This window comes from Balaenoptera acutorostrata, chromosome 3, assembly GCF_949987535.1.
Source record: "Balaenoptera acutorostrata chromosome 3, mBalAcu1.1, whole genome shotgun sequence".
In the NCBI taxonomy this organism is placed as follows: Eukaryota; Metazoa; Chordata; class Mammalia; order Artiodactyla; family Balaenopteridae; genus Balaenoptera; species Balaenoptera acutorostrata.
In genome coordinates this window covers 96,873,875-96,886,401 of record NC_080066.1, presented here as the reverse complement: position 1 = coordinate 96,886,401, position 12,527 = coordinate 96,873,875, and the positions used below count along the sequence as shown (strand labels likewise).

Sequence of the window (12,527 nt, the reverse complement as noted above, 5' to 3'; positions counted from 1 at the left end):
CATCATTTCATTTAATCCTCACAGTCACCTTTGAGGTAAGGGAAGTGGCATAAATGCCATTTTATAGATTAAAAAATCGAGTTTCAAGGAAATTAAGTCATTTGCCCAAGTTCTTTGTAAGTTGAGAATTAGAATTTGCATGCAGGTCTGTTAAAACTGTTGCTTAGTTTGTGTTTAGCAGACTTTATGTTTAAAAAAAACAAGTGGAGAGAAACTAAAATCACCTTCTAAAAATTTACACTGAGTTTGGAAAATAATTTTTTTAAAACGTTAAAAAAGCAACAAGGTTTACTTGGAAATTTAGATAGCAGATGTGATATTGGAAAAGCAGGGATGTAATTGTCAATAAAATGAATGATTAAAGTGGAGATTATGTTTTCCCCAGAGTCTCTTAGCAGGCTCTATACATTTAGCTTGGGGTGAAATGTTTTCTGTTTTTGGCAGTCACGACTTTCTTCACCTTAAGAACTTCAGACACGTGGTCCTCGACTGTAGCTGTGGGTTCTGACTCAGAACTCGGGGTTCTCCTTGGGAGGGGATGGGCTGACACGGTAGGAATGCCAGTCGGTACAGGGTTTGGAGTGGCTGACCTGCCGGACCCCTCTCCTTTCTCCTTCGCGTGGCAGGTGCAGAACAAGCTGGACGGCTGCTGCTACGCGGTGAAGCGCATCCCCATCAACCCGGCCAGCAAGCACTTCCGCAGAATCAAGGGCGAGGTGACGCTGCTGTCGCGCCTGCACCACGAGAACATCGTGCGCTACTACAACGCCTGGATCGAGAGGCACGAGCGGCCGGCGGGCCCCACGACGCCGCCCCCGGACGCGGGGCCGCAGGCGCTGGACTGGCGAGCCTTGCCCCGGCCGCCCGTCGGCGACAGCGGCACAGACGGCCCGGGCAGCGTGGAGGCGGCCGCGCCGCCGCCCATCCTCAGCAGCTCGGTGGAGTGGAGCACATCGGGTGAGCGCTCGGCCAGCGCCCGCTTCCCCGCCGCCGGCCCCGACTCCAGCAGCGACGAGGATGACGACGAGGAACACGACGGCGTCTTCTCACAGTCCTTCCTGTAAGAGTTCCCGGGCGCTGCTGGTTCATCCTCGCCAAGCCCAGGCCGGGGAAGGGGAGGGACTTGGTTAGAAATCCAGTCCTGTGGACCATGATGAAATACATGTATATGCAACTCATTTTTAGAGAGTAACCAAATTCATTCAGTCCAAGGGTTTTTTCCCTTTGATATCTTCAGGAGATCTCCAAAATCCAAGCCCTGGAGGAAGGAAAAATAGAAACTTCTTCCAGTCCGTCCTCTTAATACATTTAATAGGATTTTAAAAAGAGCATTCTTTTTAGATAAGGGCTTCCGACTCTGTGGAACATAAAGGAACTAATTTGGAGTCTTGACATAGAACCTACTGCAGTTCTAAAAAGGGTTACCAACCAATAATTATGATCCTAAAATAAAGTTTAAAGTTTAACGCATCTCAGAATCCACCCTGGTCATTTACATTCATGGTTTTATTTCATTGTATCCATTTGGATACAGTTTATCATAACTCTGAGCTATTGAATTATAACAGGGAATTTGGTTTCTTTAGTCTTTCTCTATTTCTCTTTTTAAGACCTGCTTCAGATTCTGACAGTGATATCATCTTTGACAATGAAGATGAGAACAGTAAAAGTCAGAATCAGGTAAATATATAAATAGAAGTTACACCTTTTTATTCATCATGGGATGGGTACATAAGCAAATGTTTGATGTTATCAACCTCAGGTAAAATAGTAAAGCCTTAATCTGATATGCAGATATAGAAACTGTCGATTTTAAAACATGATTTTTTTAAATATGCTACTCATATGGTTACTTATAGGTCTTAATTTATCCACATAATAAAAAGAGAAGAATAAATTGACATGCTGGGTTTTTTTGTTTTGTTTTGCTTTTAGTGAAAACCACTTCCTAGAGGATTTTAGGAAACATTATGTGGTTGGGGGTGAGGGTTGAATGCAAATTAATTGAGTAACTAAACAGCCTAATTGTGGAGTTCTGTAGGTCTCTCTCACATCAATTAATCTTGATGACTTACTCTCATAAACCATCCTCTGGAACAGTGTTTTAACATTGTGGGTTATGATCCTGTAATGGGTTATGAAATCAGTTTCAAGGGTTACAACCAGCTTCATTTTATTTTTAATGCTGTAGAGAAGAGCAAAGAATACCAAAATGTATCACACTAGTAAAGATAAACTCTGTTCGTAGAACTTGTCTCTTATGAGTATATGTATTAGGTGTAATATAAAATACAACATGGTCTGAAAGATTTGAGAAACACTGCCCTAAGCCTTGGACCCCACTCAATTCTGTATATTCCTGCATCCAGGCCAGCAGAGCCCCTCAGTGCTGATGGCTTGGAGTTCGGTGTGAAGCTTTGTAATTTCCAGGGCTGTCAGTTATTGCTAGAGAAACCTTCTGCAGCTGGGGATTGGATGCAGTGACTTTATTACCAGGAATAAAAATATAATTACAAGCAGGATGCATTCATAGCAGATTAAAAAAAGTCTACACATAGACTGTCTTAGATAAGCAGTTAAATTGGTTTGAATGAGGTTTGAATGCTTTAGCCAGCACTTTTCTTTTGCGCAGTATGCAGAATCTTAGCTCCCCAACCAGACATCGAATCTGTGCCCCCTGCAGTGGAAACATGGAGTCTTAACCATTGGATTGCCAGGGAAGTCCCAGCATTTTTTAAAAGTACTTGCCTCTTCTATTAAAATTCCCTTAACCCCTGAGGAAGTTTAAGGAATAATAGCGTAAGTAGTCTAAACTAACTGCTTTGGTTTTCGCATTCGTTATGCATATAATTATTATGGGGGCACCAAATTTACAATTCTGGTTTTTCTCAATTATGGGAGATATCCCATGGGCATTCTAATTGATGGTAGAAGCCTCTAAGAGATTAACAATCTTGTACAGATAATCCCCAGAATAAATAAATGATTCAAGAGTAGAATTGAGGGAATTCCCTGGCTGTCCAGTGGTTAGGACTCTGAGGTTTCGCTACAGAGGGCCCAGGTTCAATCCCTGATCGGGGAACTAAGATCCCACAAGCCGCGCTGTGTGGCCAAAAAAAAAGAGTAGAATTTGATTGTTTCCAGAGCAGTTTTTTTCCTTCAATAAAGAAAAAATGTTGAAAAAATGTTTCCACACAAAAAATGCAGATCAGAAACAGTCACATGCTACCTAATGCTTTCCCATACTTGAGGGTAGGAGGGAGTATTTAAATATGTCTATTAGAAGAAGAAAGAATTTTTTTTTAAGGGACATGAGTTAGAAAAACAGCTGTAGGGGTCTAGCAGACTAACCATGTGGAAAAGTAGTGTAAAGGATCGGTCACCCTGAGTGGCAGCTGGGTGGTGGTTCTTCAGTGCTGTAGCCGAGGGCAGTGTGCCGTCTGGTAATGTGATCGCATTTAACTTGTTTTAGCTAAAGATGGATTTCTCATCTTCTATTTCCAAAGTAAGCCTACCATCAAAGGTAGGCATTCCAATAAAACTGAAGCCTTAAAATATTAGCCTGTATACATTCTACCCTTCTTATCCATAGAAAGATAGCAAGTGGTGAGAAGGAATTGACTGAGAGCCTTTCTGTGGATTACCTTTAATACCCACCTGTTTCCTATTGTCCCCATCATTGTTCTGTACAGTAACAGACCTGTAAACTGTGCATTAGATTCTGGTATTGGCAGAATTGCCTTTTAAATGCTGTAAGCATCTAAAGGACAGTGGTTGTTATTCTGCTCTCTCACCTTCCCTCTAAGGCAGCAGGATAGCTATGTATGTGGTAGGGGCAGGAACAAACAACTTGGTGGTGGTGATGATCTTGTTTCATTCAGCCTCATTTTGAGCTCTCGTGTGTTCCTCTTGGGTTAGGACGAAGATTGCAATGGAAAGAACAGTTGCCATGAAAGTGAGCCACCGGCAACCACTGAGGCTGTGCACTACCTCTACATCCAGGTGAGGCCCTGGCATGCAGCTCAGTGACACGGCAACTCCCAGTAGTTGCTGGTGGGTGGGTTTTGGGAGATGAGAGCAAGAGAGCAAGCAAAGAGGGCTCACCGCACTGCCAAAGATTAATTGGCCAGAGTGGATTATAGCATGGAGGCCCTTTCCCCCTGCCTTGAACCCATGCTCTCCTGTACCGTAGCAGGAGACGGCACAGGGCAGTGGTTCCAGCTCTGGACTTAGGCTGTGTCAAGTTCACATCCTGGATCCACCGGTCACAGCTTTGTGAGCTCAGGCACGGTTCTTCAGCATTCTATGTCCCAGGTTCCCCACCTGTAAATTAAACAGTAGCAGTTACCTCAGTGGCTTGTGAAGAATAAACGAAATAACATGTGCGAAGTAATTAGAACCCACCTGAGTTCCATAAGCGCTAGACTGTGCATGTACAGAAACTCTACTTTGTCTAACAAGTTAAATCTGGACAAGCAAGGTACGAGGCACATACATCCTCGTGTGTACAGAAGAAACACCAACCTGGTTTTAGGAAAGTGGTTTGTCCTGGAACCCCTGGGGGACAGGAGAACCAGCTCCAGTGAGGCATTGCTAAAGGGAAGCTTATAGGCTTTGTCCTGCTCACACTCCCGAGGGGCGCATTCTGGACAGTGGCGAGCTCAGCCAGCAGAGGGACAGCCACAGACCGAAGCGGAAAACTTGCCTCTGGCCCAAGTGAACAGGACCGTGAGTCATTATTAGTGTTTTCAGTCACATCTGCAAGGAGGCAGATCTTTAAATGTGAGATACAGTACTATGCCCAAGAAGGAGCCCTCAGACAAGTGTAACGTTTCAAAAGAGTCTAGTTAGGTGGTTGCTTTCCTGGGGTTGCAGCCGGTTTTAGGTTTTCCCTAAACATAAACCACTCACACACGATAAAGCATTTGTCCCCAAAACCGCTAACTGTTGAGTATCTACTACATCCCATTACGCTGTAAACAGTTACAGTGAGACAGAAGTACCTAGCAGAGGTACGGGAGGTGTGGTAGGATCTTGGTGTGGGAGGGAGGCCTGGAGGATGAGTCAGAGTTTGTAGATGTTATTCTGAGCATGAGAGGATATTCCTCTCATTTAAAATGACATGTTCCTCTCTTTGAAAACAAGAAAGTCCTTCATGAGAAATCTCAACTGTGGCACTGGTTTGAAACATAGGCTAGTTTCATAAATCAAATGCTGCATGTTGCTCTAAGGTTTAAATGATATTGCAGTTTTCTGATAGATTAATACACTTAACAAGGATGAGGTAGAGCCCTTTCTTAAATGTTTCGGTATTTACAATGTTTTGCTCTAGACTTGAAGGTCATTGTCATTAATTTAACATGCAAATGAGAAAGGCTAATGACATCATTGGATTATTAATTAGCCCTTCTTGGAAATTTGGGTTTGGAAACAATCTTGTAAAACAAAAAATAAAATTTTACTTAATTCTAAGTGTTTTCATATTATATGTGACAAGGATTTTAAAGTCTTATTTTTTTAATGAACAATAATATAAAAAATAAAAATGATTTTGTTGGGGTGCTAAGATTATGCATATTTTTCTTCCCAATTTTTTTTAATACTGTTGGTTTCTTTTTTTAATTAAAAAAAAATAAGCCTTTTCCATAAGTATTTAAAATCCGTGGTACACGTTTTAAAATGGGGGATTACATTAATTGCCATTGTCCTCCTTAATTGAAACTCTGTATCATCAAATCCTGCCTGGTTTGTTCTTGTCCATAGATGGAGTACTGTGAAAAGAGCACTTTACGTGACACCATTGACCAGGGACTATATCGAGACACCGTCAGGCTCTGGAGGCTTTTCCGAGAGATTCTGGATGGATTGGCTTATATCCATGAAAAAGTAAACTTTGCAACATTTTGTATCTGAAAAACTTATGTTTACATAAAATTTATGGCAAAATCAAATATTGTGCGATTTGAGAAAACCTAAACTAGAGGGAAAATTATGGGTATGTTGAAATAATCTATTTTTATAGGAAATAGAACATATCAAAAGACAAGAAAATAGTATAAAGCATCAAAGTTCAAAGAAAGCATTGAAGGATAGAAGAGGGGTCAGCAAACTATAGCCCATGGGTCATATCTAACTCCCTACCTGCTTCTGTTCAGCCTGTGAACTAAGACTGGCCTTTACATTTTTTTTTTTTACATTTTTAAATGGTTGTAAAAAATTGAAAGAAGGGTAATATTTCATGATACCTGAATATTCTATGAAATTCAAATGTGTCCATAAATAACGTTGTATTGGAACAGGGCCATACCAGTTTATGTGTTGCCTGTGGCTGTTCTTGTGCTGCCACTGTGGAGTTGAGTAGTTGTGGCAGAGACTGTGTGGCCCATAAAGCCTAAAAGATTTACTGTCTGGCCCTTTACAGGAAAAGTTTGCCAGCCTCCGGGTTAGGTGGAAATAATTGAACATGTATGGAACATGAGGAGGATTCCTTGAGTGGTTTAGATAAAGTGAGAGTGTGATTAATACCTGCCAAGATATGTGATTCTGACTCAGTGCTACCTTTCCTAGGAACATGGGAAAATTAGAAAGTCATCTAGCAAGGGTAGAGATGAGACTAACATAGTTTGCCACATGTATAAAATGTCACTGCAGAGCTAGAAATTGTCATCACGATGTAAATGCTAATGGACCTAGCTTCAAGATGAAACGCTGCTTACATTTGAAAAATGGGATTGTCTAATGTGTTAGTGTAAATACGTTTTTTCCTTTGCCTCAATTTTCTTTAACCTTAAAATATTTATACTGTACCATATTTATACTAAAAAGCCAGGACTATAATTTACAGATGTCTAGTTTATAAATGATTCAGTGGAAGTGGAACTTACAAGGTTGGACATAAAAATGAGCTCTAATGAAGGTCATTAGAACTCTATTACTGTGCTAGCGTCCTGGGGTCCTAGAACCGTGCTCCGTGCGCTGTCTTCCTTGCCATCTAATCTGCTCAGTACCTGCCAACCATTTGTTGGGTGTCTAACACTGTGCCAAACCTAGAAATAGAGAAAGGCACAAGTGTATGACAAACCCCATACTTGAGAGGGACTTCCTGTTTTTTTGAGGGAGCTGAAATTTACCTTCATGTAACAGTAAGAGAGATCACACCATAAAGTGTTTTTATTACATTTATTTCCTGTATTATAGTACCGGAAACAGTAAGCATGATGAGGATGCTATTAGGAAGGGGAGAAAGTAGTGTTCACGTAACAAGTAGTCATTGAGCACTTACCTGGTGTGCTGGGAATGCAAAGTTGAATTATTAGAATTACTGTGGAAGTCTTCGTGAATGAGTTGGCACTTGTAAATATTGATACAGTTCCAATGAGTGGAGAAAAGCCTGGGCAGGGCAGATAGCCTGAAGAAAGGAGTAGAAGAAGGAATGAAAATGGTGTGTGTCTCCCTGACCAGAGCAAGGGTTTTGTGATGCAGTAGAGAGAAAGATCGCAGTGAACCTGATAGACAGGGGTCTTGGATGCCAAAGGGAACCATTTGGATTGGACCTGATCAAGACCACCAGCAGGTAGATTGGGAGAGGGTGGCAAGGTCATTGGCAGGACATTTGGGAGACATTGCGGAGGTCAGACAGCCTGGACTAGCATGGTCTGCATGAGAAGACCTCATCCAATTTTCATCACTAGGTTGGCCTTTCAAATGAGGAAACAGGTATGATGTAAGTTATGTTTGGGAAAAAATTGTTGGTTTCTTTGCTCTTTTCCATCAGGGAATGATTCACCGAGATTTGAAGCCTGTCAACATTTTTTTGGATTCTGATGACCATGTAAAAATAGGTGATTTTGGTTTGGCGACAGACCATCTAGCCTTTGCTGTGAGTATTTTTTTAATTCAGGTGTGCCTGAAAATGGACCCATGTGCCTTAATTATCCTGTCTTCTAACATTCTCATGACTATGAGTTCCCTGAACCCTGCTGTGTAATCCCCAGGAAAGTATACAAGTCTGAAGGGGCAGCTGCAAATGATCCTGCAGGCTTTGAAATTGTGAATACGTTTTAGTGAGTGCGTTCCACTTGAGAGACATACAATTATTAGTTTGTGGGTGATATTTAAGTCAAAGGCATGAAATACTTTATGAAACAATTTGGTGTTTTGGTCTACCATGCCAGGCACTGGACTAGATGCTTTACACTCGATGGGCTTTTAGTTAGCTTAAGGAAATAAGGCTCAAAACCCGTAAAACATCAGAAGAATGAGTTCTAGACAACATAAATCAGAACGTATTAATGCTCTTCTTCACAACACTGTAGAGTAGTTGTTAAACATACAAAGCTAAAATAATGTGAGGTGAGAGAAATAGTCATATAAGACTTAAAAACAGGAGAAAATTTGCATATGGTTATGAGGACCAAGAAGGGCTGTATAAAGAAAACAGTAGTTCAGATGAGCCTTAAAGGATGGTGGGAGTCCAGTAGGCTGAGATTGAGGGCAGGGCATGGTGACACCAGGGTAGGGGTTTCCCGAGAGAAAGAACAGCATAAGCAAAGGCCCTGGGGTAAGCAGACATGATTGTTGAAGGCCAGCATGTTGTCTGGTTGGTTGAAACTATGAGGTGTATGGGAGCAGTGAGAGAAGATGCTTGAAGGTTGGGGATTCTTGGAGGTGTCAGGCCTTGAGTGCTGGGGGAAGAGTTTTACTTAACATCATAAGCCAGAGATTAGGCACCAAAATCTGTGGTAAATGCAGTTAATTATAAGGGTGGTCAAAAAAAGAAACTAGGATTTGGATTAATGGTGAGAAAAACCTCAGGGGTTAAATTAGACGGTGAGGTTAGAAGGAGCAGAGAGGGAGGAAATGGAAGGGGGACAGTAAGGACATGGTCCTGACCAGAGCACTGGGGAATTTGAAGAGTGCTAAGACCAAGGAAGGGCGCTATGGGGATTTGATCCCCAGACTAACAAATGTAACTTGATATCTGTAGGCTGTAATAGTAGGGAGGTAGATAAGCGCACAGGCTCTGGAGGCCCCACTGCCCTGGGCTAGAATCCTTGGGCAAGTTACTTAACCTCTTAGTATTCTTTCCATAAAATGTGCCTAATACAAGTAGCAGCTTCAAAGTTGTCACCAGGATAAAATAAGAATATAGGTAAAGCCCTGGAACATTGCCTGGCTCTACGAATATTAGAGCTCTTGTTATTGATGGCAGTGCTCGTGATAGGAATCTGTGGAGAGATGTCCAAAAAATAGTGATTTAGGGGAATGTGGGAAACAGGGCTGTCACAGATATAGTGGAAGAAGTGAGGCTACCTAAGAGGTATTAGCAGTGACAGTGGAACATATTTGGTGACCAGCCTCTAGGAAAAAAGAGTAAAAATTGACCCAGTGGGAAAATTAGAAAAGTTAGAAAGTGAGTTTGTTGTTATTAATATACCTTTACTCTTCCCAGTAAATAGATTGTTTTGGCATTTGAAATATGAAAATAAATTAGTTTAGGTAAGTTTTCAGGGGGTTCTGCCACGAAGGAGTTCTGCGGTGAATTGCCCTTCTCCTTGATCTCATTGGGGTTTCCAGTGAGCCCTGCATTAGTAGGCTAACTAAACTAAAAAAAACTTAAAGCTCAAAAAAGCATTATTATAGTTTTTCTGGTTTCTGTGTAATATTTTTCAGTCAGTCTTCATTTAGAAATGATAATCCATTCCTGTGGAATAATATAACATTTTAATTTGTTATTTGGCTTACTTGAATTTTTAGGCTGACGGCAAACAAGAGGATACATCAGGAGATCACTTGATTAAATCAGACCCTTCAGGTAAATCCAGAAGACTGTATATTTAATTAGTGTGTTAACAAGCAATCCACAAAATTTCTTTTTTTCTCTTTTATCTTTTTGTAACATACAAAAACTTTACATATGTAATGTATACAACCTGAGGAGTTTAGAGGTACATACACACCTAAGAAAGCATCACCACAATCTATGCCATAAACATATCCATCACCTCCAAGTTTCTTCCTGCCCTCTTATTTATTGTTACTATTATTATTAATTTTGTGATAAGGACACTTAGCATAAGATCTACCCTCTTAGGAAAATTTCATTTTATTATTATTTTTTTGGGGGGGGAGTGTGCCGTGCAGCATGTGGGGATCTTAGTTCCCCGACCAGGGTTCAAACCCGTGCCCCCTGCAGTGGAAGCGCAGAGTCTTAACCACTGGACCGCCAGGGAAGTCCAGGAAAATTTTAAATATGCAGTACAGAATAAAATTTCTCAAAGTGAAACCTTTTTTTTCATTTGTAAAGATTTTATTCTAAAGCAAATTATAATTATTCATTAAATTAACAAAATTATGAAAATGCTTTCATTTTTTTCCCTTTTCACTATATAGATTGTTCTTCAGAACTCTAAGAAATTAGACCTTCAATTAGAATAATTTACTCCTCTGGGTAGGCAGTTATACTTTGACCCCAGGTGGTAATAGGAGGTTACCTCATGACCTGGGCCATCTGGGGTCTTCCTGCCTGGCACTGCCCCTTTACCACAGCAAAGCCATGCTGTGTGGAACAAAGTGTGTGGCCATCCACGATTTAGGGTTAATAGCTTGGTGAAATGCATGCTGCTTCTTCCTGTGAATAGTGTAAACAATTAACAGACCATGTCTCACTCTTAAGAAACTTTTTTTGTTTTGTTTTGTTAAAAATTTGCCTTATCTCTAAGTCCTGTTATTGGAAATCCTTCCCTCTGCCTTCTTCCATGCAGGTCATTTGACTGGGATGGTTGGCACTGCTTTATATGTAAGCCCAGAGGTCCAAGGCAGCACCAAATCTGCATACAACCAGGTAAAGAGGAAGGTTTCTGGGGAAAAGGAAAGATCTCAAGAGAGAGATAATAGTAAGAATATCAAGATTACAGCATTTGGTGTTTAGTTACCAGCTGAAATAGTCAGGGACATTCATTCACTCAATATATATCCACGTGTCTATTGAGCGACTGCTCCAAACAGGACACGTGATGCCCAAGGACAGTGTCTGAAGCTGGCACTGTTGTTGCCAAGGAGCTTACAGTCCCTCCATCCATCTAAAGAAGAATTTGAACTAACTGGTCCTGGGCCAGGCCCCAGGAACACAGGGAACAAGGCAATCAAGTAACAAGACATCTTATTCCAGCCCTCCGGGAGCTTGTCCATTGATGGATGATGGTGGATGAAACAGACAGTAAACAAATAAAAAATTTTTAAATCACAAACTCTGTAGGAACTAAGAGGAAAAGAAATGGAGTCCAGTGACCAGAGAACAGTAAAAGACATCATCTTTAGGTTGACTGACCAGAGAAAGCCTCCCCAAGAGGATGGGTTTCAGGATAAAGGAGGAAAGGGGGGAGAAGCCATGCAAAGTTGGGGGCTGGAGCTTGGCTGGGAGAGAAGAGGGGTAAGCAGAGGAAATAGCATGCACAGAGAGAAGACTGGGTGAGAGGTAGCGTGGCGCACTTAGGACAGTCAGAGAGAAGGTCAGTGGCTGCAGCGTGGTGAGAGCTATGAGGGCGAGAGGCACGAAACGAAGCTGAAGGGAAGGCCAGGGTCAGATGATGCAGGGCCAGCTTAGCCATGAGAAGCGATGTGCACGGGCAGCGCCTGAAGGATGTTGAGCGAGAGAGTTCGCTCTAGCTGCTGCCGGAGGCTTGGCAGGAGTCCAGGTGGGGCGGCTGAGCGGGGACCAGAGTGGTGGCAGTAGAGACAGGGAGAAGTGTGCAGATATGAAATACATGTTGCGGGGGGCATTGACAGGTTTTCCTAATGGAGTGGGTGTTGGGTGAGGAAAAAAAAGGAAAACAGGACAGTGCTCAGGTTTCTGCCTGGAGTGGCTGGGAGAAGGGTAGTTGACTGAGCTGAGGAACCATGAGGAAAGACCTGGGAGATGGAGGAGAAGACGGCAGGAATATTCCATCTAGGGCATGTTTAATTTGAAATGCCTGATGAGAAATCCGATTAGAGAGCTCCAGTCAGCTGTTAGGGACTCAAGACTTGAGTTCAGAAGAAAGATCAGAGTCAGAGGTATACATACATTTGAGAGCCACTAGCACACAGATGGGATTTAAAGCCATGAGACTGGATGAGATCATCTCAGGCAAGACCGTAGAGCTAAATTTTTAAAATACGTGAGGCAGGGAATTCACATTAAAGCATATTTTCAAGCTAGCAGTGGCAACTGAAGCCTGGGTTTTGGTTCTGACAGGGAGCACTTGGTAGTGACAGAGTTGAAGCAGACCTCCAAATACCTGGTGAGGGTGAGGGTGTGTGGAGATGGACACGCCCACCCTGAGGGAGGGGGAGGCACCTTTAGTGTCATCTTTCTGTGTTTGGTTTGTAAGAGTATAATGAAATCCTTAAAAGGACCTTACCCTTTGGCCCAGCACGTCCACCTTTTGAAACGTATCCTAAGGAAACAACCAGGGACATTCAAAAAGATTGGTGTAAAAGAGGTTTGTCACAGCGTTGTTTACAACAATGAAAAATAACAAGCATTT

General features: G+C 42.0%; 1 protein-coding gene across 2 annotated transcripts in view; it reads left to right on the top strand.

Annotated features, from left to right (window-relative positions):
- The window catches only part of EIF2AK4 (eukaryotic translation initiation factor 2 alpha kinase 4), a 108,846-nt gene that overhangs the window by 57,323 nt on the left and 38,996 nt on the right, over nt 1-12,527 (top strand). For both annotated transcript variants that reach the window (XM_057542039.1, XM_057542038.1), the window contains 7 exons: nt 627-1,060; nt 1,611-1,680; nt 3,919-4,002; nt 5,764-5,886; nt 7,775-7,879; nt 9,757-9,814; nt 10,764-10,843. In XM_057542039.1, coding sequence (XP_057398022.1) covers nt 627-1,060; nt 1,611-1,680; nt 3,919-4,002; nt 5,764-5,886; nt 7,775-7,879; nt 9,757-9,814; nt 10,764-10,843 — 954 coding nt within the window. The remainder of the gene's footprint in view (nt 1-626; nt 1,061-1,610; nt 1,681-3,918; nt 4,003-5,763; nt 5,887-7,774; nt 7,880-9,756; nt 9,815-10,763; nt 10,844-12,527) is intronic.